Source organism: Urocitellus parryii, chromosome 12, assembly GCF_045843805.1.
Source record: "Urocitellus parryii isolate mUroPar1 chromosome 12, mUroPar1.hap1, whole genome shotgun sequence".
Classification (NCBI taxonomy): domain Eukaryota; kingdom Metazoa; phylum Chordata; class Mammalia; order Rodentia; family Sciuridae; genus Urocitellus; species Urocitellus parryii.
In genome coordinates, this window is record NC_135542.1 from 78403666 (window position 1) to 78428955 (window position 25290).

General features: G+C 34.9%; 1 protein-coding gene across 3 annotated transcripts in view; it reads left to right on the forward strand.

Moving 5' to 3' along the window:
- The window catches only part of Vrk2 (VRK serine/threonine kinase 2), a 100972-nt gene that overhangs the window by 40200 nt on the left and 35482 nt on the right, over nucleotides 1-25290 (forward strand). For all 3 annotated transcript variants that reach the window (XM_026408787.2, XM_026408788.2, XM_026408789.2), the window contains exon 8: nucleotides 23235-23367. In XM_026408787.2, the coding sequence (XP_026264572.1) occupies nucleotides 23235-23367 (133 nt within the window). The remainder of the gene's footprint in view (nucleotides 1-23234; nucleotides 23368-25290) is intronic.

Genomic DNA, 25290 nt, shown 5'->3' on the forward strand with positions numbered 1-25290 from the left:
ATTTCCAGGAAGGTTACATAAATGGGATTGTAAAGTATATACTCTCTTATGTTTCTCTTCTTTCACTTAACATAATGCTTTGGAAATTTATCCTTAGAGTTCATTCCTTTTAATTGCTGGCTAGTATTTGATTGGAAATTACAATTTCTTTATCTGTGGACATGTGGGTTGTGTTTTTGATAGTTATGAATGAAATGACTATACACTTAGCATCCATGTATAGGTTTTTGTGCAGACTCCTGTAAATTTCTTTTGGGTAAATAACTGGAATTTCTGGGTCCTGTAATGTTTGTTTAACTTAGAAACTGCTACAGTATTTTCTGGAGCCATTGTGCTATTTTATAATTCCCATCAAGCAGTGTGCGATAATTCCATTTGCTACACTTTTTTCTTTTTGTTAATTTTCTAAATTTTAGCCATTATAGTGGGTATTAGTCATATATAGTAGTTTAAATTCGCATCAGTCATCTCTAGTGACTAATGATACTGAGAAAATTTCATGTGCTTATATGCCATTCATATATTTTCTTTGGTGACTACGTCCATTTTAAATTGGTTTCTCTTCTTAGTTGTAGATATTTATATTTTATAGTTTATCAGATATTTGTTTTGCAGATATTTTATGCATCTATCTTTTCATTATCAATGTCTCTCAAAAAGCAGATTTTTTTTGATGAAGTCTGGTTTATGATTTCTTTTGTGATTTGCGCTTATTATGTCCTAAGCCATCATCATAAATATTTTCACATACATTTTCTTGAAGAACTTTTCTAGAATTTTTGCATTAGGCTCCAGGTACATTTCAATTTAACTTTCATGTCTGGTGTAAAGTAAGGGTTAAAGTTTGTTCTTTTTTCTACTTGCATATATATTTCAAGACTATGCAGCTACATTAATCAAGAGAGTGCAACTCCAGCTATATGGCACTGGAACAGAGAAAATTCAGAAATTGATCCATATGTATATGGTCAAGTTATTTTCGATCAAAATCCCACAGCAATTCACTGGGGAAAAGATACTCACTTCAACATATGATAATGGAACAACTGGACATATGTATGCAAGGAGAAAGGGCCAAGCATGATGGCCCACACCTGTAATCCCAGCGGCTCGGGAGGCTGAGGCAGGGGGATGGTTCAAAGACAGCCTCCCCAATAGTGAAGCACTAAGCAGCAACTCAGTGAGGCCCTGTATCTAAATGAAATACAAAATAGGACTAGGGACGTGGCTCAGTGGTTGAGTGCCCCTGAGTTCAATCCTCAGCACCCACCCACCCCAAAAAGAAATTAAGTAGTATGAATCTTCCAACTTCATTTTTTTGTTTTCTTCAAAATTGTTTTGACTATGCTGCTTTGGAATTTTCCCATATATAATGTCTATAATTCTTTAGCATTCCCAATTTTTGTTACAATTATTTCTAAATATTATATTTTTGTGGGTATTGCCATTGTGCTTTTACTATATTGTAATGTTTTCTGATTTTTGTTTGTGTATATGAAGCTTTGATTTCTGCACATTTTTTTAAAATTTTTTTTTGAAAGAGAGAGAGAGAAAATTTTTTAATATTTATTTATTTTTTTTAGTTATTGGCAGACACAACATCTTTGTATGTGGTGCTGAGGATCGAACCCGGGCCGCACGCATGCCAGGCGAGCGCGCTACCGCTTGAGCCACATCTCCAGCCCTCTGCACATTAATTTAATATTCTGTCAGTTTACTGAATTCTTTTGTTAGTTGTAATTTAGTAATTATTTACTAGTTTTGTTAGGAAACTATCATCATATGCAAATAGAGATAATTTTCCTTTCTAATTCTTATATTTCTAATTGACTTTTCTTATCTAATTGCTATGTAATAATCTATAGTACTGTACTAAATAGTAGTGAAGTGAATGATCTTTGTTGTCTCTTCCTTATATTAGTGCAAATGCACGGAGTGTTATCCTATTAAGTGTGATGCTGGCTTTAGGATTAAGGTTTGTCTACTTGTGTGTGAATATATATCTGAGTATGTTATATAAGAGTGTGTGTTTGTGTGTTCATAAAGTTAAGGATATAACCATCATTTCCTATATTCTTTATTATAGTTTAGTTTTATGGAATGGATATTGAGTTTTTAAAAAGGCTTGTGTAGCATCTATAGAAACAACAATCTCTTCCTGTCAGATATATTAATATGGTGTAGTATATTAACATTTAACCCACTTCTAATATTGAACTCATGTTATAGGAATACATCTCAAGTTGTTGTACCATAGTATTTACTTAATATGGCACCTGAAGTATGTTTGCTAATACTTTATGTTTAACCTTCTATTCATAAGTGATATTGGACTATAATTTTCAGTTTTTTGTTATTTCAGATTTTGTATCACATTGAACTTTTTTTATAAAGAAGATTTGGAGATTTTGCTTCATTTTCTATGTTCTAGAACTGTTTGTCAGATTGGACCCATCTTGGTCTTTGAATGTGAAACCATCTGATTATGTTGCTTTTCTGTGAGGTAGTTCTTTGGGATTCTTTATTTTTCCTGTGAAAATTGGTTGTTTAAACTCTTTATCTAGTTGGTAAGTTTAGTAATTATCTATTTTATCTAAATTTTTCAAATTTATTTGTTTGGTGGTGTGCAGCATAGTTTCTAATGACTAACATTTCTTTTACTTTTGGTACCAGGGATTGAACACAGTAGCACTTATGCACTGAACCACATCACCAGCCCTTTTTGTTTTCTATTTTGAGACAAGGAACTTGCGTCAGCCTCCCATGCCACTGGGATTGTAGGTGTGCACCACCGCATTCAGCAGAACTAAAATTTCTTCTGCTTCAATGATTATTTCTTTTTTTTTTTAATCCCTTTCTGCTGTCATCTTAAAAATGGCTAATAGTCATTTTGTTAAATTTTTAACAAATGTATTTTGATTAATTAACAAAATATATCTCCTTTTCTATCACATTTATTTCTGATTTTGCCTTTATTATGTTTTCATATGCTCTTAATTTTACCCTTTTATTTCTTTTTTGTCATCTTGAAAAGAGGATCTGATTTATTTTTTCTTTATTTTAATTTTTAAAAATATTTCTTGATTATGGAAGTATGCATTTTCATCATTGAAAGAACCATTTTGGACAAGGTTAATTCCTCTGAATCTAAAACATTCATAATAATTACTTTTTATATGTGTGTGTGTGTGTGAGATTTCTTTTTAAATTTGTTCTAATTAGTTATTCATGACAGTAGAATTCATTTTGACACATCATACATATATGGAGTATAATTTCTCATTCTTGTTGTACATATTGTAGAATCACAGCAGTTGTGTAATCATATATGCACATTGGGTAATAATGTCAGATTCTTTCTACTATCCTTCATACTCCCCTATCCTCTAACCTCCCTTCACTCCACTCTACCTAATTCAGAGTACCTCTTATTCTTCCCTAGCCCCCACACTCTTATTTTGAATTAGCATCTGCCTTTGTATTTTGGGGATTGGCTTATTTCAGTTAACATAATTTTCTCCAGTTCCATCTATTTACCCGTGAATGTCATAATTTCATTTTTCCTTAAGGTGAGTAATGTTCCATTGTGTATATATACCACATTTTCTTTATCCACTCATCTGTTGAAGGATACCTAGATTGGTTCCATAGTTTAGCTATTGTGAGTTGAGCTGCTATAAATATTGATGTGGCTGCAACAGTGTAGTATGCTGATTTTTAGTCCTTCGGGTATAAACCAAGAAGTGGGATAACTGAGTCAAATAGTGGTTCCATTCCAAGTTTTCTGAGGAATCTCCATTCTACTTTCTATAATGGTTGTACTAATTTGTAGTCCCACCAGCAATGTGAGAGTGTACCTTTTCCCCCACACCCTTGCCAACAGTTATTGTTCCTTGTATTCTTGATAATAAACTGCCATTCTGACTGAAGTGAGGTGAAATCTTGGTTTTGATTTGCATTTCTCTAATTGCTAGTGATGTTGAACGTTTTCTCACATATTTGTTGATTGATTATATGTCTTCTTCTATGAAGTGTGTTCATTTCCTTACTCCATTTATTGATTGGGTTATTTGTTTTATTGGTGTTAAGTTTTTTGAGTTCTTTGTATATCCTGGAGATTAATGCCTGAGGGCCATGTGATAAAGTGATAAAGATTTTCTCCCATTCTGTAGACTCACTCTTCACATTATTGATTGTTTCCTGGTCTGAGAAGAAACTTTTTCATTTGAATCTATCCCAATTATTGATTCTTGATTTTATTTCTTGCATTTTAGAAGTCTTGTTGAGGAAGTCAGTTCCTAAGTGGACATGGTGAAGATTTGGGTCTACTTTGTCTTCTTTTGGGCACAGGGTCTCTGTTTTAGGGCCTGTGTCTTTGATTCATTTTGAATTGAGTTTCATGCAGAGTGAGAGATAGGGGGTTTAATTTCATTTTGCTACATGTGGATTTTCAGTTTTCCCAGTACCTTTTGTTGAAAAGGCTCTCTTTTCTCCAATGAATGTTTTTGGTGTCTTTGTCTAGTATGCAATAATTTTATTTATGTTGGTTTGTCTCTGTGTCTTCTGTTCAGTACCATTGGTCTACGTTTCTATTTTGGTGCCAATACCATGCTGTTTTTGTTACTATAGTTCTGTAGTATAGTTTAAGTTCTGGTATTGTTATACATTCTGCTTCACTTTTCTTGTTAAGGATTGCTTTGACTATTCTGGGTCTCTTATTTTTCAAATATATTTGATGATTGTTTTTTCTATTTCTATGAAGAATGTCATTAGGATTTTAATAGGAATTTAATTAAATCTGTATAACACTTTGGTAGTGTGGTCATTTTGACAATATTAATTCTGCCCATCCAAGAACAAAGGAGATCTTTCCGTCTTCTAAGGTCTTCTTTATTTCTTTCTTTAATGTTCTGTAGTTTTCATTGTAGAAGTGCCACGACCCCTCGCCAGCAAAGGAAACACGACATAGGATTCTTCCTTTAGCAGTTTATTCAGGCCTTTGTTTAGATATGTCTTTTAGCTTGTTTCTCTCTCGAATACTCCTCCCGTGTGCCCCAGCCTTAATAAAGCAGATAAAGCCCCAATGCACAACTGCTACGTGGACTTTTCTCATAGGGTGCCAAGTCACAGCGTGTCAACTCATTCTGATAAGGAGTTGTTTGTCACAGACTACAGGGGAAACCAGCGCCATCTTGTAATGGCGGCCACAGTTCACAGAAATGGCTCACCACAAGTCCTTCACCTGTAATGTTAGATTGATTCCCATGTATTTATTTTTTTGAGGCTATTGTGAGTGGAGTAGTTTTCCTTATTTCTTTTCAGGGAATCATCACTGATATATAGGAACACATTTGATTTAATGATGTTGATTTTATATCCTGCTACTTCACTGAATTCATTTATTCTAGAATTTTTCTGGTAGAATTTTTGGATCTTCTAAATATAGAATCATATGATCAGCAGATAGGGATAGTTTGAATTCTTCTTTTCCTATATGGATCCTTTAAGTTCTTTCATCTGTCTGATTACTCTGGCTAGAGTTTCAAGGACAATATTGAATAGAAGTGGTCAAAGAGAGCACCCTTGTCTTGTTCCAGTTTTTAGAGGGAATGCTTTCAGTTTTTCTCCATTTAAAATGATGTTGGCCTTGGGCTTAGCATAGACAGCTTTTACAGTGTTGAGGTATGTTCCCACTACCCCTAGTTTTTCTAGTATTTTGAACATGAAGAGATGCTGTATTTTATCAAGTGCATTTTCTGCATCTATTGAGATGATCATATGATTCTTTAAGTCTATTAGTGTGAGGAATTATGTTTATTGTTTTCATATATTGAACCAACCTTGCATCCCTTGGATGAACCTCACTTGATCATGGTGCACTGTCTTTTTAATATATTTCTATATGCAGTTTGCTAGAATTTTCTTGAAAATTTTTGCCTTTATGTTCTTTAGGGATATTGGTTCGAAGTTTTGTTTCCTTGATGTGTCTTTGTCTGTTTTTGGTTTCAGGGTGATAATAGCTCCATAGTATGAGTTTGGAAGGGTTACTACCTTTTCTATTTCATGGAATAATTTGAGAAGTATTGGTGTTAATTCATCTTTGAAGGTCTTGTAGAACTTGGCTGAGAATCAGTCTGATCCTTGGGTTTTCTTGGTTGGCAAGCTTTTGATGGCATCTTCAGTTTCATTGCTTGAAATTGATCTGTTTAAATTGTGTATTTCCTCCTGATTCAGTTAGGTGGGTCAGATGTCTCTAGAAATTTGTCAATGTCTTCAAGATTTTCTATTTTATTGGAGAAATAGTTTCAAAATAGTTTCAAAATAGTTTTGAATTATCCTCTGTATATCAGTAGTGTCTTTTGTTATAGTACTTCCTTTTTTCACCATGGATTTTAGTAATTTGAGTTTTCTTTTTCTTAGCGTGACTAAAGGTTTATCAATTTCATTTATTTTTTCAAAGAACCAGCTTTTTGTTCTATCAATTTTTTATTATTTCTTTTGTTTTAATTTCACTGATTTCAGCTCTGATTTTAACTATTTCCTGTCTTCTTCTGCTTTTGGCTTTGATCTTCTTTTTCTAGGGCTTTGAAATGTAATGTTAAGTCGTTTGTTTGTTGACTTTCTGTTCTTGTAATGAATGAGCTCAATGCAATGAACTTTCCTCTTAGCACTACCTTCATGGTGTCTCAGAGATTTTGACATATTGTATGAATTTTCTCATTTACTTCTAAGTGCTTTATTTCATCCCTGATTTCTTCTGCTTTCCATTGGCCATTCAATAGTGTATTATTTAGCCTCTAGGTATTATAGTAGCTTATTTTTTTATTTTATCATTGATTTCTAATTCCATTCCATTATGATCTGATAGAATGAATGGTCTCAAAACTATTGCATTGTATTTGCTAAGAGTTGCTTTGTGGCATAAGATGTGGTCTATTTTATAGAAGGATCTGTGTGCTGCTGTGGAAACAGTGTATTCAGTCATTGATGGATGAAATGGTCTATACACACACACGTATATATGTTCAGTCTAAATTATTAATTGTATTTTTTAGTTCTGTAGCTTCTTTATTTAGTTTTTGATTGTAGAATTTATCTAGTGGTGAGAGGGGTGTGTTAAAGTCACTAGTTTTATTGTGTGTGATTTCTTTGATTCTTGAAATTGAGAAGAGTTTGTTAGATGTACTCCATGGTTTGAGACATAAATATTTATGGTTGTTATGTCTCTTGATGTATAGTTTTCTTAAGCAGTATGAAAAGTCCTTCTTTGTTCCTTTTGAGTAACTTTGGCTTGAAGTCCACTTTATCTGATAAGAGGATGGAAAGGCCTACTTGTTTACATGATCCATATGAGTGATAACATTTTTTCCCATCCTTTCACGTTCAGTGTGTAGATGTCTTTTTCTATGCAGTGAGTCTCTTGGAGACAGCATAATGTTGCGTCCAGTTTTTTAATCCAATCTGTAAGTCTGTGTCTTTTGGTTGATAAATTTAGGCTATTAACATTCAAGGTTATTATTGAGATATGATTTGTATTCCTGGTTATTTTGGTTTATTTTTGGTTTTTAATTTTACTTAGTTGCTCCTTTAATTGACTATTCCTTTAATGTAGTTCCTCCCCCTTTGCTGATTTTCACTTTTTTTTTTTCATTTCATTCTGATGGGATAGTTTGTTGAGAATGTAGTGTATAGGCTTTCTAGTTGTGAATTCTTTTAATTTTTGTTCATCATGGAAGGTTTTTATTTCATCTTCAAATATGAAGCTTAGGTTTTCTGGGTATAAAATTCTTGGCTGGCATCCATTTTGTTTCAGAGCCTGATAAACATTGTTGCAGGACCTTATAGCTTTGAGGGTCTGGGTTGAGAAATGAGCCGAGATCCAAATTGGTTTGCCCCATTTATAATCTCATTTTTGTCTCATGGTCTTTATAATTATATCCATGTTTTGTATGTTAGTTATTCTCATTAAAATGTACCTTGCTGTGATCTGGTATAATTTTGTACATTTTGGATACTTTAAGCCTCTTGTATTTGATTTTCCATTTCATTCTTTAGGTTTGGGAAATTTTCTGATATTATTTAATTGTTCAGAATGTGCATTCTTTGGTTTGTATCTCTGTGCCTTCATCTATCCCAGTAAATCTTAAATTTAGTCTTTTCATGTTATAATTCTTAGAAGTTCTGTTCATGCTTTATTACCATGTCTTCTGTGTGGTTAACTTCACTTTTAGGATTGTATATTTTATCTTCATTGCCTGAGATTTTGTCTTACAAATGGTCTATGTTGGTGATACTTTCCATTGAATTTTTAGTTTAGTTTAATGATTCCTTCATTTCATGGATTTCTGCTTGATTTCTTTTCAAAATCTCTCGCTTTATTGAAGTGATCTTTTACCTCCTAAAATTCATCTCTGATTTTACTCTGACATCCTCCTTCACATTGAAGATCAGTTTAACTAAGTACATTCTGAACTCTTGACATTTCTTCTACTGTGTTGTCAATTTATTCTATTATTGGAGCATCTTGGTTTGTTTGGAGTGCTTAATTACCTTGTTTTTTTTTCATATTGTTTGTATGTCTTTCCATCTAGTAGTATGGATCTGAGGCAGTACAGTTTCTACCCTGTAGACGATTATAGTATCCCTTAATGTTTCCAGTACCTTGCCTTTAAGGAGGAGACCAATATTAAGAGCACCCAGTGCAAACAATATACAGCCTTAAGCCAAATAGCTCCTACATCTACAGTTTTATTGTATTACACAGAACTGATGTGTTCAATTATGTCTATAATATAAACAGTAGGTTTGCCAAAAGGGTTTACAGTTCCAAATGGTGGAGAAGAAGAGAACAGAAGTGGTGTAGGATGTGGTGTTTATGAAGAAGGAGGAGAGAAGATAGAAGTTAAAAATTATTATAGGAACAGTGAAAGAGGAATTAATAGAGGTTGGCTGTTAGAAGGAAAAAAGAGGGAAAGAAAATCCAGGCAAACAGATAAGTGAGACGAAAAATATATATAAAGTAAAACTTTATTTTAAAAATTTAAAAAGTAAAAACAAAAGAATATACAACAAAACTATGATATACTATTCAGACATCCCAGTCCCCAATAAATTGATGTGTAAAAAATACTTCGTTTCAAAAATGGTAGAGATGTGAGAGAGAGAACAAAAGAAAAAGGATTTCGATGGAAAATTGAACAATTGCATCTTCCCTTCTCAGCCCATAGGAGCAGTTATCTGGAGTTTGATGGTAGCTCCACCCTTAGAATGGTGAGAGTTTCTAGGGTAGCCGGGTTAGCACTGGAGGCAGAGTGTAACAATTGCTGGTTCAAGTTGGAAGACTGCACCCTAGGAATCTCTTTTGGGTTCCACTCATATGATATAGGAGCCTGATCTTAGCCCCTTATGTTGCCTACAGACCCCACGATTCTGGTCTCTGATTTAGTCTTTAGACTCAATCTCCTCCCACCTCCAGTCATGTACTTCTCTCCCAGGTGGTCCTAAGGGCTGGTCATCAGACTCTGCATCCATCTCAGAAAACTGTTGTATCAGGCAGAGCAAGACCAGGTGTTGAGACCTGCAGATTGGCCACATAGCTGCAGGTGATGGGCTTGCTTGGGGAATAGGGAGGGTTTGGGGGATTGGTAAGCTGGATGTCCCTGTTGGGTGCTGGGCTGATGCTTGATTTGGCAGGATTCAGGGATTGGTGGATGTGGGACTCAGGAGGGAATCAGGGACCCCATCTGCCCCTTTGTGCTTCAAGATTTGCTAAACTGGGAAGAGGCCAGTTTGGGGACAAGTGCATGGAGTACTGCATATGTGGCATACGTTAAGGGTGTCTGAGTGGCAAACCACTCCCCTGAACTAGGCGTGTGAGCAGCAAACCTCTTACCCCTTAGGCACAGCCCTGGGTGTGAGGCCTCCTGTTGCAGTCCCTGAGCTTGCTCCATGGCCCCTTCCTTGATTGGTTGCTCCAAGGACAGTTAGCCAGAAATTGCATTGGTGGCTGCCTGTAATCTGCTTAGCTACTGCCTGAGTATGTATACATAGTAACTGCGCAATAAAATCAGACCTACTTTCTACTTGGTCTCCGGAGGTCTTGAATAGTGACTCCACAGCCACACTCTACCCTGTTCCGTGGATCTCCTGGCTGGTTGAGAGATAGCCCATGCAGCTAGTGCCCAAGTAGGGACCTGAGGTAAGCCTATTAAGACAGGGTGTGGCCCCTCACAGAGTGGTGAGGAAGGGGAAATGGGGAACCTACCAAGTTCCCCCAAAGATTTGCAGCTGCAAGTGCTGCACACTCTCTTATACTTGAGTTTTAACCTTGTATAAGAGAGAAGCCCAGAAATTCTGACTGTGTTTGATACCAGTCCATGGATAAGTGCTGCTGATGTTTTTGATCCTATGATATGGGACAAAGTAATGGCAAATTGCAGCAAGCTAAAGTGAGACAGGGGTACACTATACTTTATCACTACATTTTTTTTTCCTATTGTGACAGCCGTTTAACAAAGTTTAAGGGGCCCTGCAACAGACCCTTGTCATATAATGATGGCCCTGAGGGAAGATGAGGCTGTGAAAGATGGACAAGGGGAAAAAAGTGGGGTTGAAATCTACCTCAGAGCAAGCAACCACAGCCCAGCTTTCTTCAGCCTTTCTAACCTGTGTTTCCCCGGGGTGAAATGCTCCCAGTTGTCTGACTTTCCATTGGATTGCTAGGCTCAGACAGGTCTACGCAGACCTAGTGGAAAACTTACAGACGTGGGTTTCAGTTTCTATAGGCTACACAGTGCTGCAGTCCCAAGATAGCTCCTGGATCACAGAAGATGGAGAGGTTCCTCCTTATTTTTTAATATATCTGACTAATGAGTCAAGCAGTCCATGGTTCACCTAGGGCAGACTGCCCCTCCAGTCTCTGGATTTTTCACTCTAAGCATCAGGGAGACATGGTATTCTCACTGTTTGAGTTCTGGGTAGCTAAGCTAAGAGAAATGCTGTCTTGCACTATTCCACTATCTTTGAATCATTTTTTTAAAGCTATTTCCATAGTGTTTAAGGCTATGAATTTTCCTCTGGTTACGGATTTGTCTCTCATGGATTTTGATATACAGTATTTTTACCTGTATAGTTTTTAGAAGGCTTATATTTTTCCTTTGCCAAAAAGTGATTCAGTAAAAGTTTCTTAAATTTTTATTAAAATTGTTTTTTATAATTGCTTAAATTTATTACAGTATGATTTGGATATTTTAGTGATTTTACTCTTTGTAGTTTACTGATACATTGTTACTTAGAAGATGATTAATTTTTGTTAGTCTTCCATGTTTGCTTAAGAAATAGTCCTGATTTTCAGAGTATAAAGTTTAATATATGCCTAAATTATCTGCCTTAGTGACTCTATTTGTAATCTATACCTTTACTTAGATTTCATCCAGGTGATATATTTTATACAAGAAGGTACAAAAATCTCTTATGTGCAATTCTGTCTCCTTTATTCTCCTGTAGCTTCTTCCTATTAATACAGTTGTTTTGCTGTGTGATAGTCATTACAATATTTACTCTATCTCCTTTTTAATTTTATATATTTAATTTGATCTTATATCCTTTAAATATTTTTGAAGGATGGAGGAGATATTTAGAAAAGTTGTGGTTTCATTGTTACTAACTTGACCTTTCTATCTGTTAAAGAGACTCTGAGGCCCTTTTATTATTCAATCTTTTACTTCTATAATTATAGCTGTTGTATTCATTTACTTCCATGTACTGCTTATTCATTATCATTGAATTTATTTCACTTTTTTCTTTGTCTTACCATTGTCATCTCATGTTTTAGCTGTACTAATTTTACTTTTTTTAAAATACATTTTTATAATTCCTTTAATTTGTCCTATGTTTTGTTTTATTATTAGATGTAATATTTTAAGTACTTACCCTTCTGTCTTCTCACCAAAGTTACTCTGTCATCTTCTGATTGCATGTAGCTCATCTTCTGGTACATTGTTCAAGAAGTGCCCATTGGTACATGACCACTTTGTTGTTTTTTGTTTTGTTTTGTTTTGTTTTTACCGTAGATCAAACCCAGGGTGTTTAACCACTGAGCCACATTTCTAACCCTTTTGGTTTTGTTTACTTTATTTTTAATTTTGAGACAGAGTCTTGTTAAGTTGCCTAGGGCCACATTAAGTTGCTGAGGCCAGCCTCAAATTTGCAATCTTCCTGATTCACTGGGGCTACAGGTGTGTGCCATGGGTCTTGGCACTGCATTTTTTTAAACTTTTAAAGATTGCATTGATACTTGAAAGATAAACTTGGATTTAAAATACTTAGTTCACTTTTTCTTGTGTTTCTTGAAAACATGCCATTGTATTATCTTGATTTACATGTTAAAACAAATCTAGAAATTTCCTATGTTTTTTTTTTTAATTTTTATTTTGAGATAGTCTCTCTCTAAGTTGCTAAGGCTCGCCTTGAATTTTTTATCCTCCTGCCTCAGAGTCACAAGTATCTGGGATTACAGACATGCCTGGTCAGAGATTTCCAATCCTTCGAGCCATCTCAATTTTAACAAGGATTTTAAAGAATTAATTATTTTAGACAAAAGACTAAACAAAATACTTCAGTGGTAATACCCTGTTTACTATATAAAATGTTATTTGTTCTTTTTATAGGTTTGTTTAAATATCAAATTAAAACTTTAAATTAAGAAGCATAGAAGAGATAACACTTTAAGGAACGATAATATAAAAGCATTAACTAATTTTTAAAACGTTTATTGTGTGATGTCCTTTAATGTCTTTCTGAATCTTCCTATAGAAATAAGTAAACATCATAGTAAACTCTTGGACTACCTAAGGTAAACTCTTGGACAACCTAAACTAAGTTTTAAAGTTTCCTGATTTTAGAATATACTATTGTCTAATTTATAACTGGGGAATTAGGCTTATAAGTACTGATCTAGTATTTAGAAAACAAATGTCTTTTGTTGCTTATGTAGGCATTACCAGAAGTGATGCCAAGTGGTGGTTTTCAGTAAGACCCTGGATCTCCCAGGGGTCATAGTGAAGAAGGTTGATGCAGTTTAGCCAAAACCAGACCTTTTAGTCCAGTGGTACACTCCCTGTTAATCAAAAGCATTTTTTTTTTCTTGTGCCACTGTACATCCCTACTTTTGGGTAAAGTCTTGATTCTGGTCTATACTGATCTTCTTTTCTGATTCCCTTTAGCTCCAAATATGTATTTTAAGCCTAGAAGCTCTTAGGTATCACTTACCTTGTGTTATTTTATATTTTGAACAAAAATGAACTCCTTAAGGCTTATAGATAGGTACAATTCTCTTTCTTCCTTTTATATTCATGGGACCTGTGTACATATTTCTTTTATGTAACTCTTCAAGTGATACTTCATTGACTGTCTTAAGACATGAAGCCAGTTTAGATATAGTATCTGTTATCTGACTTGTTGCCAGAAGTACCTTGATTGTAAAGTTGCATGCCTGGTCATATTCAGTATCTTTCTATTACAAAGCTGCATACTAAGTCAAAGAAGGTGACCCTCATAGGTAGAGAGGAGCTCTTCATGTCAACATCTGGAGTGTTAAACATGACTTAGGACCTGTGATGGCCCTCCTGACTGCTGGGAGCCATGCTGGAATAACTCAGGGGACCAGGTTCCAGTCCCAGATCTGCCATCGATCAGATCTGCAGCCTTTAACTTTCACTTATACAATAAGAGACTTCAGCTAAGTGATCTCAGAGACTCCTTCTAGCTCTAAAATTCTGTGATTCTCTAAAAATTTATTCTCCAAGTACTGAATGCTCATTCCAGAAGGAAATGTTTCTTATAAAGTTTCCACAGCCTATTGTTGCAAAATTAAGGAAATTAAAAAGTTTAAATTTAGAAAAAAAATTATAGATTTTGGAGAAGGAATTGTAGCATCTGACCTAACTACTTTCAGAGTCTCTCAAATATCCATAGTTTAGGGTCATAAGCCTCATTAAAGTTGCTTGTTCACTGTTGGCTAGAGGGAATTCTAACACAATCTATTTATCAGTCATGGTTGCTTGTAAGATGGAGTTTGAAGTGTTCTAAGAATTTTACATGGTATGTGTACATAATATGGTTACAATTTTGGGAGTGGCATTTTCTTTGTGGAACATACATAAAATTTAGTTCTTATAATACCTTAAGTAGTGTTGTATATCTTAGCTTGATAATGCCATAACATTAACTGTGTGTTACGGCTGGTGAGGCTGTTTTAAAGTGGTTTGCTATCACGTGGATAGGGTTGTGTCATAGATTAAATATAACATGGTGATGTTGGCCACTTGTAGCATATAGTGACATGCATATTATTTTTTCCTAGTGAAATCCTACTGTATATTTTTAGTTAAAAAAGGAAACTTGAAATTGTTCCTATGACTTTAGTTATATGAACTTTTAAAATTTTATGAATTTTATATTAACAGTGCATATTTCAAAAATAATCCTATCACCAAATGTTTCTTTGTCTAGAAATTGAATATGTTATAATCACTTCTATGAGCTATTTTAGAATTCTTTCAGTATGATTTGTCAAATGAAAGTAGTCAATCCTAAATTTTATTTTCATTTAACTTTCTGTGGTGTGTTATTATTTTTCTGAACTCCAGTTTATTTACTTAATTTTTTAAGAAATACTTAATCAAATATATGATATAACAATGTTTCTCTTATCAATTTATTATTTTTTTCTTTTTTTGTACCAAGATTAAACCCAGGGGTGCATAATCCCCTAAGCCACATTTCAAGCCCTTTTTAAAAATTTTTATTTTGGGACAGGTCTTGCTAAGTTGCTGAAAGTGGCCTTGCTAAGTTGCTGAAACTTATGATTCTCTTGCCTCAGCCTTCCAAGTAGCTAGGATTATAGATAGCTGCCACCACATCTACCTCGAAAGTTTATTCTTAAACATATTAAGATGTCTGTTTCAAAATCAAATTTCAACCATAGTTTAAAATTTTGTATTTCAGAATACTATGAGAATGATAGCTATGTGATTAGTCTTAATAGAGTGTATCAATTGGTGGAAAATATTGAAGACAATATCATAATAACTATAATTTGTAATTTGGGTCTGTATTTAATATTTTGCAATGCTTATTTTCCAGTGCTAAAACTCTGAGAACCTGTTAAATATAAAATTTTGTTTCTAGGCAAAGTATATTTTTTAAACTTTATTTTGAAAATTTTTAAACATACTACAAATTAGTGGGCTCCATAGATACCTTGCTTTAAAAATTAACATTTAAAATTTTTGTTTTATTGATTTTTTTGGCTGAAGTATTTTATAGTAAATTATAGATATTATGACATACTACTTAAATATGTAAGTATGTATACATCTTCAAAACAATGAAGTTCATCATATCATCATGTCATTAGCACTCAACAAAATTAACAGCCATTTCTTAATATCAGGTACTGTTTTATTTCTTTCACTTTCTTTTGTATTCTAAATTTATGAGAAGTTTGGAATACAGATAATTTTTATTCTAGTTAATAAAACTCTAGTACTGCAGATCTCTTTCTCCTTTAAATAATTCAGTAGGCTTTTTAGTGGTCCATCTTCCCCTTCTGTAAATTGAGTAGCCTACGTGATCTCTTTTGTCCCTTTCATTTCTCAGTCTCTGACTCACCATATAGAACTGGTAGTTAGCTGCAGATCTGATTTAAGAAACTACTGGTATAGAACTAGATTAGTGTGATTCTCTCTGTACTGTGTACTGGACTTTCAGAAAATCAAATTTGTGATCATGTCAATGGGAAAACTAGGACTGTGTTCTATCGACTGATTTGTTACCAGCAACTGGCAGAGAGTATGGAATGCATAATACACTCAATATATGAATGATAAGGGAACAATAAGAAATTGAAGAGATTAATGCATATATGAATTTTTTATTTAGTCAGCATTCATCTCCATTACCTGTGAGAGTGACCTTATTTGGCAATAGAGTCTTTGCAGATGATCAAATTAAAGTGAGGTCCTAGGGAGGACTCACTTCAGTATGGTTTGTGATCTCATGAAGAGGGGAAATTGGAACATGGAGACAGACATGAGTAAAAAAAAGACAATGTGAAGAGACGGAGAACACCATTTACAAGCCAAGGAGTGCCATAGGCCACTAGAACCAAGGAGAGTGCCGCAGCCCGGCTGCAGCAAAATAACCGGGGGTGACGAACAACTTGTGTACCTTGATACAGCAGGAGTGGAAGCCGTTTATTGTAGGACAGGAGGGGTATATATACATTCCACACAGCTTATCTAATTAACATAAACTAGATACAGCAGTCAACCAATAAGAAATCTCCACACTTAATGGCTCGCTGGCGCCACCTCACAAACCACTCCCCCTGGCAAAATACCAGGCGCCATCCAGACTTATTTACAGACCTTAACGTTAACCACGCCCTCTGGCAAAATGCCAGGCGCCAACCAGACTTGTTTACAGACTCTAACAGGAGAGAAATAGGGACCAGATTATCCCTCACAGCCCTCCAATACAATTGCTAGAAAATACCATCTTTTATTGGTTGTCATGCTGATAAGAACCCTTTTTTTTTTTTATTTTGCCCCACAAGAATTCTTTAGTTTTATGAAACATGATTTATAGTCTGGTTAGCTGTTATTTTCTGGCTTTTGCTATGTTCTGGATACTAGTCTGACTTTGATAGGTTTAAATCATTTGGTCCTTTCAATACCACTTGAGAGGAGTAGGTTATTTCTTAGATGATGAAACAGAAGTACAAAGAAGTAAAGTAACCTGGCTAGGAATACAGTAGGAATCAGAGGTAGAGCCAGGATTTACACCGAGGGAATCTGATTCCAGAGCTCCTATTCTTGACTATCCTTCACTGAATCTTCCCAATTGAAAGTTATATTTCCATTTGAGTCAGTCTAGCTGCTCCTTACTGGGGAATCCTGATTCTCCAGGAGCAGGAAGATCAAACCTTGATGAGAAAGAGATCCTTTATACTCTTTTCCATCAGCTGCTACTGTGTCACTCAGTTCTGACATAAGCTGACAGAAACAGAAGCTAGTTGGACTAGACTGTTCATCTCCAACTGGCCAGTTTTCTTTGAGTACAAAAATTATCATTTTCTTTTAAAAACATCTTTTCCTCCTCTGATCCCTTTTTTCTCTGTTCATTGAATCCTCATTTCCCTATCCAGTCACTCTCTCTTTACAGTCCCCACCCCAAAAACCCATCCTATAATTTGTGGCCCTTTTTGTCTCCCTTCACCAGTACCACTAGTCCAGGATCCTCTTGCCTGAACTACTGTCATAGTCTCCTAATTTGACACTCCATTCTGCTGCCAGTGCTGATATTTTTTCTTGCAAAGCCTTTCAGTGACATGAATTTACTTACAAAAATTGTGTTCCAGTTTCTTAGCACCATTTCCAAGGCTCTTTGTAAATGAACGTGGATCTTTTTTTTTTTTTTCTGACTTGTGTTTCCACTAACCTCTAGACTACCAGTACCCGCCAACCCACACCTTGTTTTCCTTCTTGTGTTGTTTCTTCTTCCCTATCTCCATTTGTGGAAATCTTAGATGTATTTCAAGGCCCAATTTAAATGTTGCTGCTTCTTCTGAGTCTTATTAACGGAAATAATCTCAATTTGCTCAAAACTTTCATAGGCTGCTACACTTTTGTCAGAGCATATCTTACTTCTCTACCTACAGATGTGCTAAGCTCTCTCCCTTTCCTCAATGTGGGCCAGATAGAAAATAACTCAGTCTTCTGGTCAGACTGATTTAAGTTCAAAGCCCAGCTTTTCTAGCTGCTGTAAGTTTGTTTTGCACAGAGCACCAAACCTTATCCTATTTTCTCATCCTTAGAAGACCTTAAAATAACTTATTAGACTAATCAGGTTTAAATTGATTTGTCTAGTATAAGGCACTTAATGCTCTCACTTAGCAAGAGTTCAATGAATGTACAGTTTTTTTCCTTATTAAAATGTACAATTCCCAATAGTTTATTATGCTTGGTGCCCAGATATCTATGGAAAGAAATTAGTTCAGTTGGTCCAATTATTATCAAGTCAAATCAATAAAAATTTATTTAAATCTACCATGCAGAAGGCCTTTGAGATGTCACAGATACAAAAGTGTGTGCACCTTATCCTGATCTTTCCTCTCCTTGGAGCTTACAGCTTCCAGATAATGGAACTGAGGCATAAATAAAAGCTAAATATTTTTTACATTATTATAATAGTAAACCACAGGGATACAAGTGAAAACCAAGACATTGCTCATGATTGAAAGTATCTCAGTGCCAGGATAGGATTCAGGTGAGTCCAGGAAGTAGAAGTGTGAATTCAGAAAGTGTGGTAGAAGGTAAGAGTGCACTTGGGGTGGCGCTGGAGAAGTGCCCAGTTGAGGATAAAGGCCCTTCTGATACAAATTATGTCAAGGGGAATTGTCACAGGATGCTTTTTAATCCTTAGTTCACCCATTCTTCTGGAAAAATAAAGCCTTTATTGTCCATGCAAGCATCAGGCAGCAAAGGCAACTGGAAATAAAAGCTTAAACAAGTGCAAAACTTGAGAATAAGGCGTATATGGGTACATCCTGGCTTATGGCAAATTGTGTTCTCATTGGTAGTACTTGAAGGATTATGTGTTTTTCATCTTCATTTCATTTATTAATCAAGGATATTATTTACTGACCAGCTGTGTCAAATGAGGTTCTCAGGGAGACAGATGCTGAGACAATTAGGAGTACAAGGACTTTGTTGGGAGAAGGGAATATGATACCTGTGCAAGATAAAAAGAGTAAACACAATTGGATAGGGAAGCTCTCAGGGTGGGCTGTGGATCTGACCCTTGTGAAAGGGAGAACATTGGACTGCAATGCACATCTGACATTCTCGGCCAACCCATCTCTGGGCTCCATAGCAAAGATTATTATTTTTTTTAAATAATAATTTTTTTAAAAAATAATGCCAACAAATAACTATTTCTAATAATATTTATCATTATGATTTATTATAAAGTAATGATGATAAAAATAAAAAGATTTTTACATGATGATGATGATGGTGATGATTGGAGATACCAATTGAGTAGAAGAGGGTTCCCTTTCCTCCCCATGACTAGTCATCTGTGAGGCTGCCTAAGAATAGTATGGCTTTTGTTCTCAGGCTGTGCAGCAGATCCCAGTGGCCCTGCTGCTGGAGGCTGTGGGCCTATTGTATTCCTTATAGTGAAAGGCCAATCCTTTTTTAATGGGAGTGTACCTTGATGGGTGCCACATTATCTGTTAAGTTATAAGATATTAAAATAGAGTCCATGGAAGCATTAGTTCCATTTGGGTGTTTTTCAAGGGAACGAGATAAGAAGTACACTAAAACAATGAGACCCTCCAAGGAAATGGTTTCAGTGAGCACTGGTAACTTGCACTTAGTAAATGTGGATACTGACATGGTGCATCTCCCCTCAAGAAGTTGGAAAGGGACATAATTGATATGGAGTGTCATATGGAAATGTGAGAGGCAGCAAAGTACAATAGAAAGTACTCTGAAGCAGGGCTGTCCTTTGTACTTATGGAGGAAGGAAGGGGTTACTGTATTCAGATAAAGGGCATAAAAAGAAACTCACTTAAAATGCATTAGAGAGATAGCTATTTAAATATTCCTATGGCTAGTCTTATTACAATGCAAATAATCACCCCATACTCAATTCTGGTGTAAATCTTTGGGTTTCCTAAGGCAGGCCTGCCTAAAACTAGGAATATTATACATATTTATATGTAAAGTGAAAAACTATAAGCTATCTGTTTTTTATTTTACACATAGAGAAAAAAGGATAGTATAAAAAATAACTAAACCAAGAGGTTGACAGACCTCTTCTGTGAAGAGCCAGATAGTAAATATTTTAGGCTTTGAGCTCCTTGGGCCTCATGTGGTTCTCTATTAGTTCCTTCCTCCTTCCCTTCCCTGCTTCTCTTTTCTCTCCTGCCTTTCTTCCTTCCTTCCTTTTACAGTCATGTATTTTTCCTCTCTCAGCTTTCATTCCTTTCTTTTACAATCACATAAAAATGTACATTTTTCTTAGTTTTAAAGGGTACAAAAATAAGTCCTAGCCTGTGACCCCTATTGTAGATTGGGTTCTGCTTCAACTTATTTTTGATGTTGATATGACTTCAGAAATTGACAGAGACACTTCTATATTTTATTAAGAGGGGAAGAGAGGATGATTTTGGAAGTCATACTGATCTGGATTTGAGTACTGCTTCCATCTTTCACTAGCTCTGTTTCATGAGCAAGTTATTTAAGTAGTGAATGGTCAGCTTCCTCATAGAATCAAACCAGTGCTACGTGGTTTGAGAATAGTTGTATAGATTTAATGAACTAATTTGTGAAAAGTACTTGGCCCAGTAATTGTCACATAATAGAATCTCACAAATGTTAGCTCCTTTATTCCCTCCTTTTTCTTGTTTGACGATTTTTCCAAGCCCTTATTCCCTGTCTTTGAATTGTTCTGGCAAAATTCTAGACTGTCTGTAAAACTTTGAGTTTGACATAATTGAGTCAAATTAATTTGTTGACATTTTGATTACTTGAGACAGATTATTGACTTTGCTTCCTATTACATAAAGTCTCAATTCACCCCTAGATATCTTCAATAGAGCCCTGACTATATTTCTAATAGTGTTGATGATATATGCTATTTGATATGCAAACTTTTCATTAAAAATTTTAGAATTTTTTTCCAGGTCAATTCTCATAAAAGCTATATAAATATAAATATTTTGAACTATATGCTAAATTAGGAGACAAAAATCTGAATTAGTAGATTATATAAAAAAGATGTATGAGAGTTGGGAAGGGAGTGGAGACTTGTTCTTTTTGCTAAGAAATTTTAATTTTATATTTTGATCATTCATGATCCTTTGAGTTATATCTGTAACTCTTATTAAGACTAACAAGAGCATTTCTGGTTGGCTGGATAATACCTAGCATGCTTTAAAGATCACTTTCTTAGAGTATATGCATGCTCCTTGAAGCTGTGACTGTGCATGCTTTAAATCACTTTTACATCTGAAATATTCATTGACTAAAATATAATTAATATATGCCTTTTTTCTATATTATTAGCTTCTTGTCTTTAAACCTAGCTCTGCCAAATTTTGAGCATCCTAGCACAACTCTAAGACCTATGGCTAAGCAAAGACCAAGATGGTTATAAGGAGCCCATCAACCTAACTAAACTTTCGACAGGTTTCTTCCCAACCATAGTCTTGACCTCCCTTTTCTTGGAGTATTTACTTAAGAAAACTCAAAATTGTAAATCCTTTCCTGTCCCTTTGAGACAGATTTTCTCCCAGTCTTACAAATTTTAGAACATAGGCATGTTTTTGTTAAGGAACTGGGAGTTGGCCCTATGCAGGATGGTAGTCTCTGTGGGATACAGTAACCCAGTGCCAGTTAGCAAACACAGATGGCATATTCACATTGACCAATGTCCCCCTAACATTCTCTAGTACTCTCCCACTGGCTCACTAGCACTTAGAAACTTTCCTGCCTTTTGTTTCATTGGAGTTGAGTTCACACTCTCTCCCCTATTGCAGTAGTCTTGAAGAAAGTTTCCTTTGTGAGTTTAACTCAATTGCCTGCTGCATTTTTTTTTGACAGTGACTGAGAGTGAAAACTCTAAAGTCAGAACTGCTATAGAATCCTGGCTGCCTTTTCTTACACAACTCGTACAGATACGTTAAGCCTCCATTTCCACAGGAACAAAATGGTGATAATGTTACCTACCTGTAGGAATTCAGAAGGATGGTTGGGGTCAATGAAAGTACTGAACACCCCTGGTGCCTAGTATCCTTTTTTAAAATTTTGGTTTTATGACAACATGAAAAGCTTTTTGATAGCACTTTCTAAAAAGTAGTAAACTGCTCTTATGTACTAAAACATAATTCTGTTTGCTGAATTATCATATATACCCTTCCAGGTGAAGTCTATTTAGTTCTTGAAATAAAGAGATAAATAAATGCATCAGAAATAGTGAAGGGAAGCAACTGTTCCTGAAGTGTGTGGTTATTTAAGGTGGAGAAATTTGTTACTTTTGAGGATATACTGAGAAGCAGCACATGTGGGAGAGGGAGACAAATGAAAATATGTGTTTTCAGTCTAGCAAGTGATATTCTCCAACAAATAAAATTTGTGCTTTTATATTTTGAAGTTCAAAATATCCTCTACTTAAGCTATCCTAAAACCAAAAGTTTAAACTAATATCCAAATACTGATTTTCTTTTAAAATGCAGGTTATAATTATCTATTATCTTGAAGCCATATCTGGAAATATTTCCTACATTGTAAAGAAATATATATGAAATTACATGTGTTAAAAGTTGAAACTGCTTCGCTTTGGAGCAGGGGAATGGAATGGTAGCAGTTGGGTGGGAACACATTTTCTGAATCCATGTTACAAAAAATGTCCAGCAATTTTCCGTTCTACATATGATATATCCGTAAAACTACTCCTTCCCACTTTATATTCTCTCCAAAAGTAATCTGAGAAAAATTCATTTGAATTGTCTTTGAACAGTCTATATTTCTGTTTGGAGACCCTGCTTGTAATTCTGATTGACTTACAAAGATAACAGTAGTGATATGGATCAGTCTAAAAGACCAGAAGTCCTGCATTTATGTTCCATTCTTAAATACAGACAACATGAGGGTGATTTTTTGGTTTATTTTGAGACATCAGCTCTATAGTCTATTTACTATTTTTATACTTCCTATTAGAGGAGACTTATAAAATTAGATTTATATTTTTAGAATGTTTGCTTTTATGTCTCTTCCGTGCTTAAAACTGTTTTGTTTCTGGGAGGGGTTACAAAGGAAGGCCTAGCCTCGTAAGCCTTTATGAATACAGGTAAAAAAGACATATTGTGGTTTATGACGTCTGGATGCCCACCTGGAGAAAAGGGAATTCAGCACCAAAATAAGAAAAATTAAATCCAAGTTAGCCCAGAAATCAGATATGCCCATGATGTAGTAAGGATTTAAGTTGGAAAGTTAGTTGTTATAGCCCCCTAGTTGTATATATTTTATCCTGAGGCACCACTTGGTTTAATAAAATATAGATCCGAGACTGTTCCTAAGTTATCAGCTTCTAAAGACTTAATTATAAAAGCCATATTTTCAGAGGACAAAAGCATTATTCATTTGTCTGTTCATGTCTTCCAGGTTTATCTTGCAGATTATGGACTTTCCTACAGATATTGTCCCAATGGGAACCACAAACAGTATCAGGAAAATCCTAGAAAAGGCCATAATGGGACAATAGAGTTTACCAGCTTGGATGCCCACAAGGGAGTAGGTGGGTTTCTCTTTTCTTTTTCTTAGTTTTATTTCAGAAGAATGATTAGAGTCAAGAGTAATAAAACTGCATGAGATGACCTTGGCAGAGTCGGTTTGAGGAGTGAGAGCACTGCTGAGGTTTTTATGTGCATTAGTGAGTTCCTGTTATACCAATGAATATTTCTTCTGATAGTGCATGGGGAATTTAGACTGTAACAACAGAAGAAGGAGCCAAAGGGTAGCAAGTAAACAAAGTTTGATGTTCTCTTGCCCAGAAAGTCACTAGCTTGTTTTTGTTAACCCTAGAGGTCAGTGAAGAATTTTTTATGCTGTAGGTGACTATCAGACTTGATAAAGTTGCACATGTGAATGATTATTTGTTTTTCCTTGTGCCCTTATCAGAAATCTAGAAGATATCATCTCTCCACAATAAGGATATCTTTCTTGAAACTATAAAGTGTTAACTTGTGGAAATCTCTCCTAGTCGCCTTTCATATATCTTACTTATTTAAACTCACTTTGATGGTATTGGAAACACATTTGCAGGTAAATTACATACATAGTCCTTTTATTGGATATTGATTGGACTGCCTTGCATTCCAAGGCAGACTTAATTCAACAATTCCCTAATTAGTTAAAGTCATAACCTATGTCTTGTATTCATTTACCATTAATTAAACCTTAGCTGTTTATTACTCTGCAGTCCAAATCCAATAGCTGACCCAGAAAGCCATGGAAAAGGAAGTAGGAGGTCAATATTGAAAATATATGGTGCTGAGTCCCACTGATGCTTGCTTTGTTCACAATCAATATGGTCAATGCAACTGTACTTTCTTAGTTGCTCTGTCAGCAAGACAAAAAGTCAATTCTAATGTTATGCTAGTGAAAAAATTGTGATTATTGAAAAACTTTGGCTTTCAAAATTATATTCTTTGTAAACTTTGTTTATAAAAGTATTTTCAAATATGCTAAATTAAATAAACAATTTTTAAATAGCATTGAGATCAACACATTTTCACTAAAAGGCAGCAAGACATTTGCACTTCTTAATGGTTTGTTGAACTGTTACCCTAAACTGAGACTTTCTAACGAGTTTTAGTTGGCGCAAACAACTGTATATTATTGCCTTTTCTATTAAAAGGACCATTGACCATGTAATGTAGAGGGTCTTGATCATTTTCCAGAGCAATTAAAAACCCACATTAGTTTAAGGTAATCTGATGAAAAAGTAAAACAAGTGTGTTGGTTGTATACCTAAGAAACTTAGACTATATTTCTGAAACAGAATTTAGCCTTTATACTCCCAGCATAGAGTAAAAGAAATCACTACCTTTTTTCAAGTATGCTTTTCTTAAAAAAGTAATGATCACTCAGAAATTTAGTAGAGTTGCATAATTTTTCACCATTTACATTGCTAATAAATCAGTGAGCACTTAAAAGACAATGGGACATAGCTTTGATTAAATTTAAAAAGCATAAACATCAAGAATATTGTGGGGTTTTTTTTAGCTTAAAGTTCTTTCACTTCTGATGAGTTTTCTTCTTCACTTTTGCCAGAATTATTTTACAATACCTAATAGTTTTCAGAAACATGCAATTACTTTTTACATAGTGGTACACATGGAAATTCATCATACAGATTCTTAACTATTTGTACAGTTTTGTTAATAATGATACTGATTTATGGTTAGGCCACTTATTTGAATTGATGCCACTGATACTGATTAGTCTGGTTTTGTGTATGAAAATAGCTAAGAAACTATTGTACTTATACAAGGGGAAGGAGAGTTATTAGTTGTTGGTCTGACCAAAGTTTGACAGTAGTAATTCTGAACATCATCTTCAGTTAATTCCATAGCTGAATGTTGTGTTTGCATTGTTCTATCTTCATGAAATATTTGAACAAATTTTTATTCAGTAGTCCACTTAAAGTTTTTTCTCC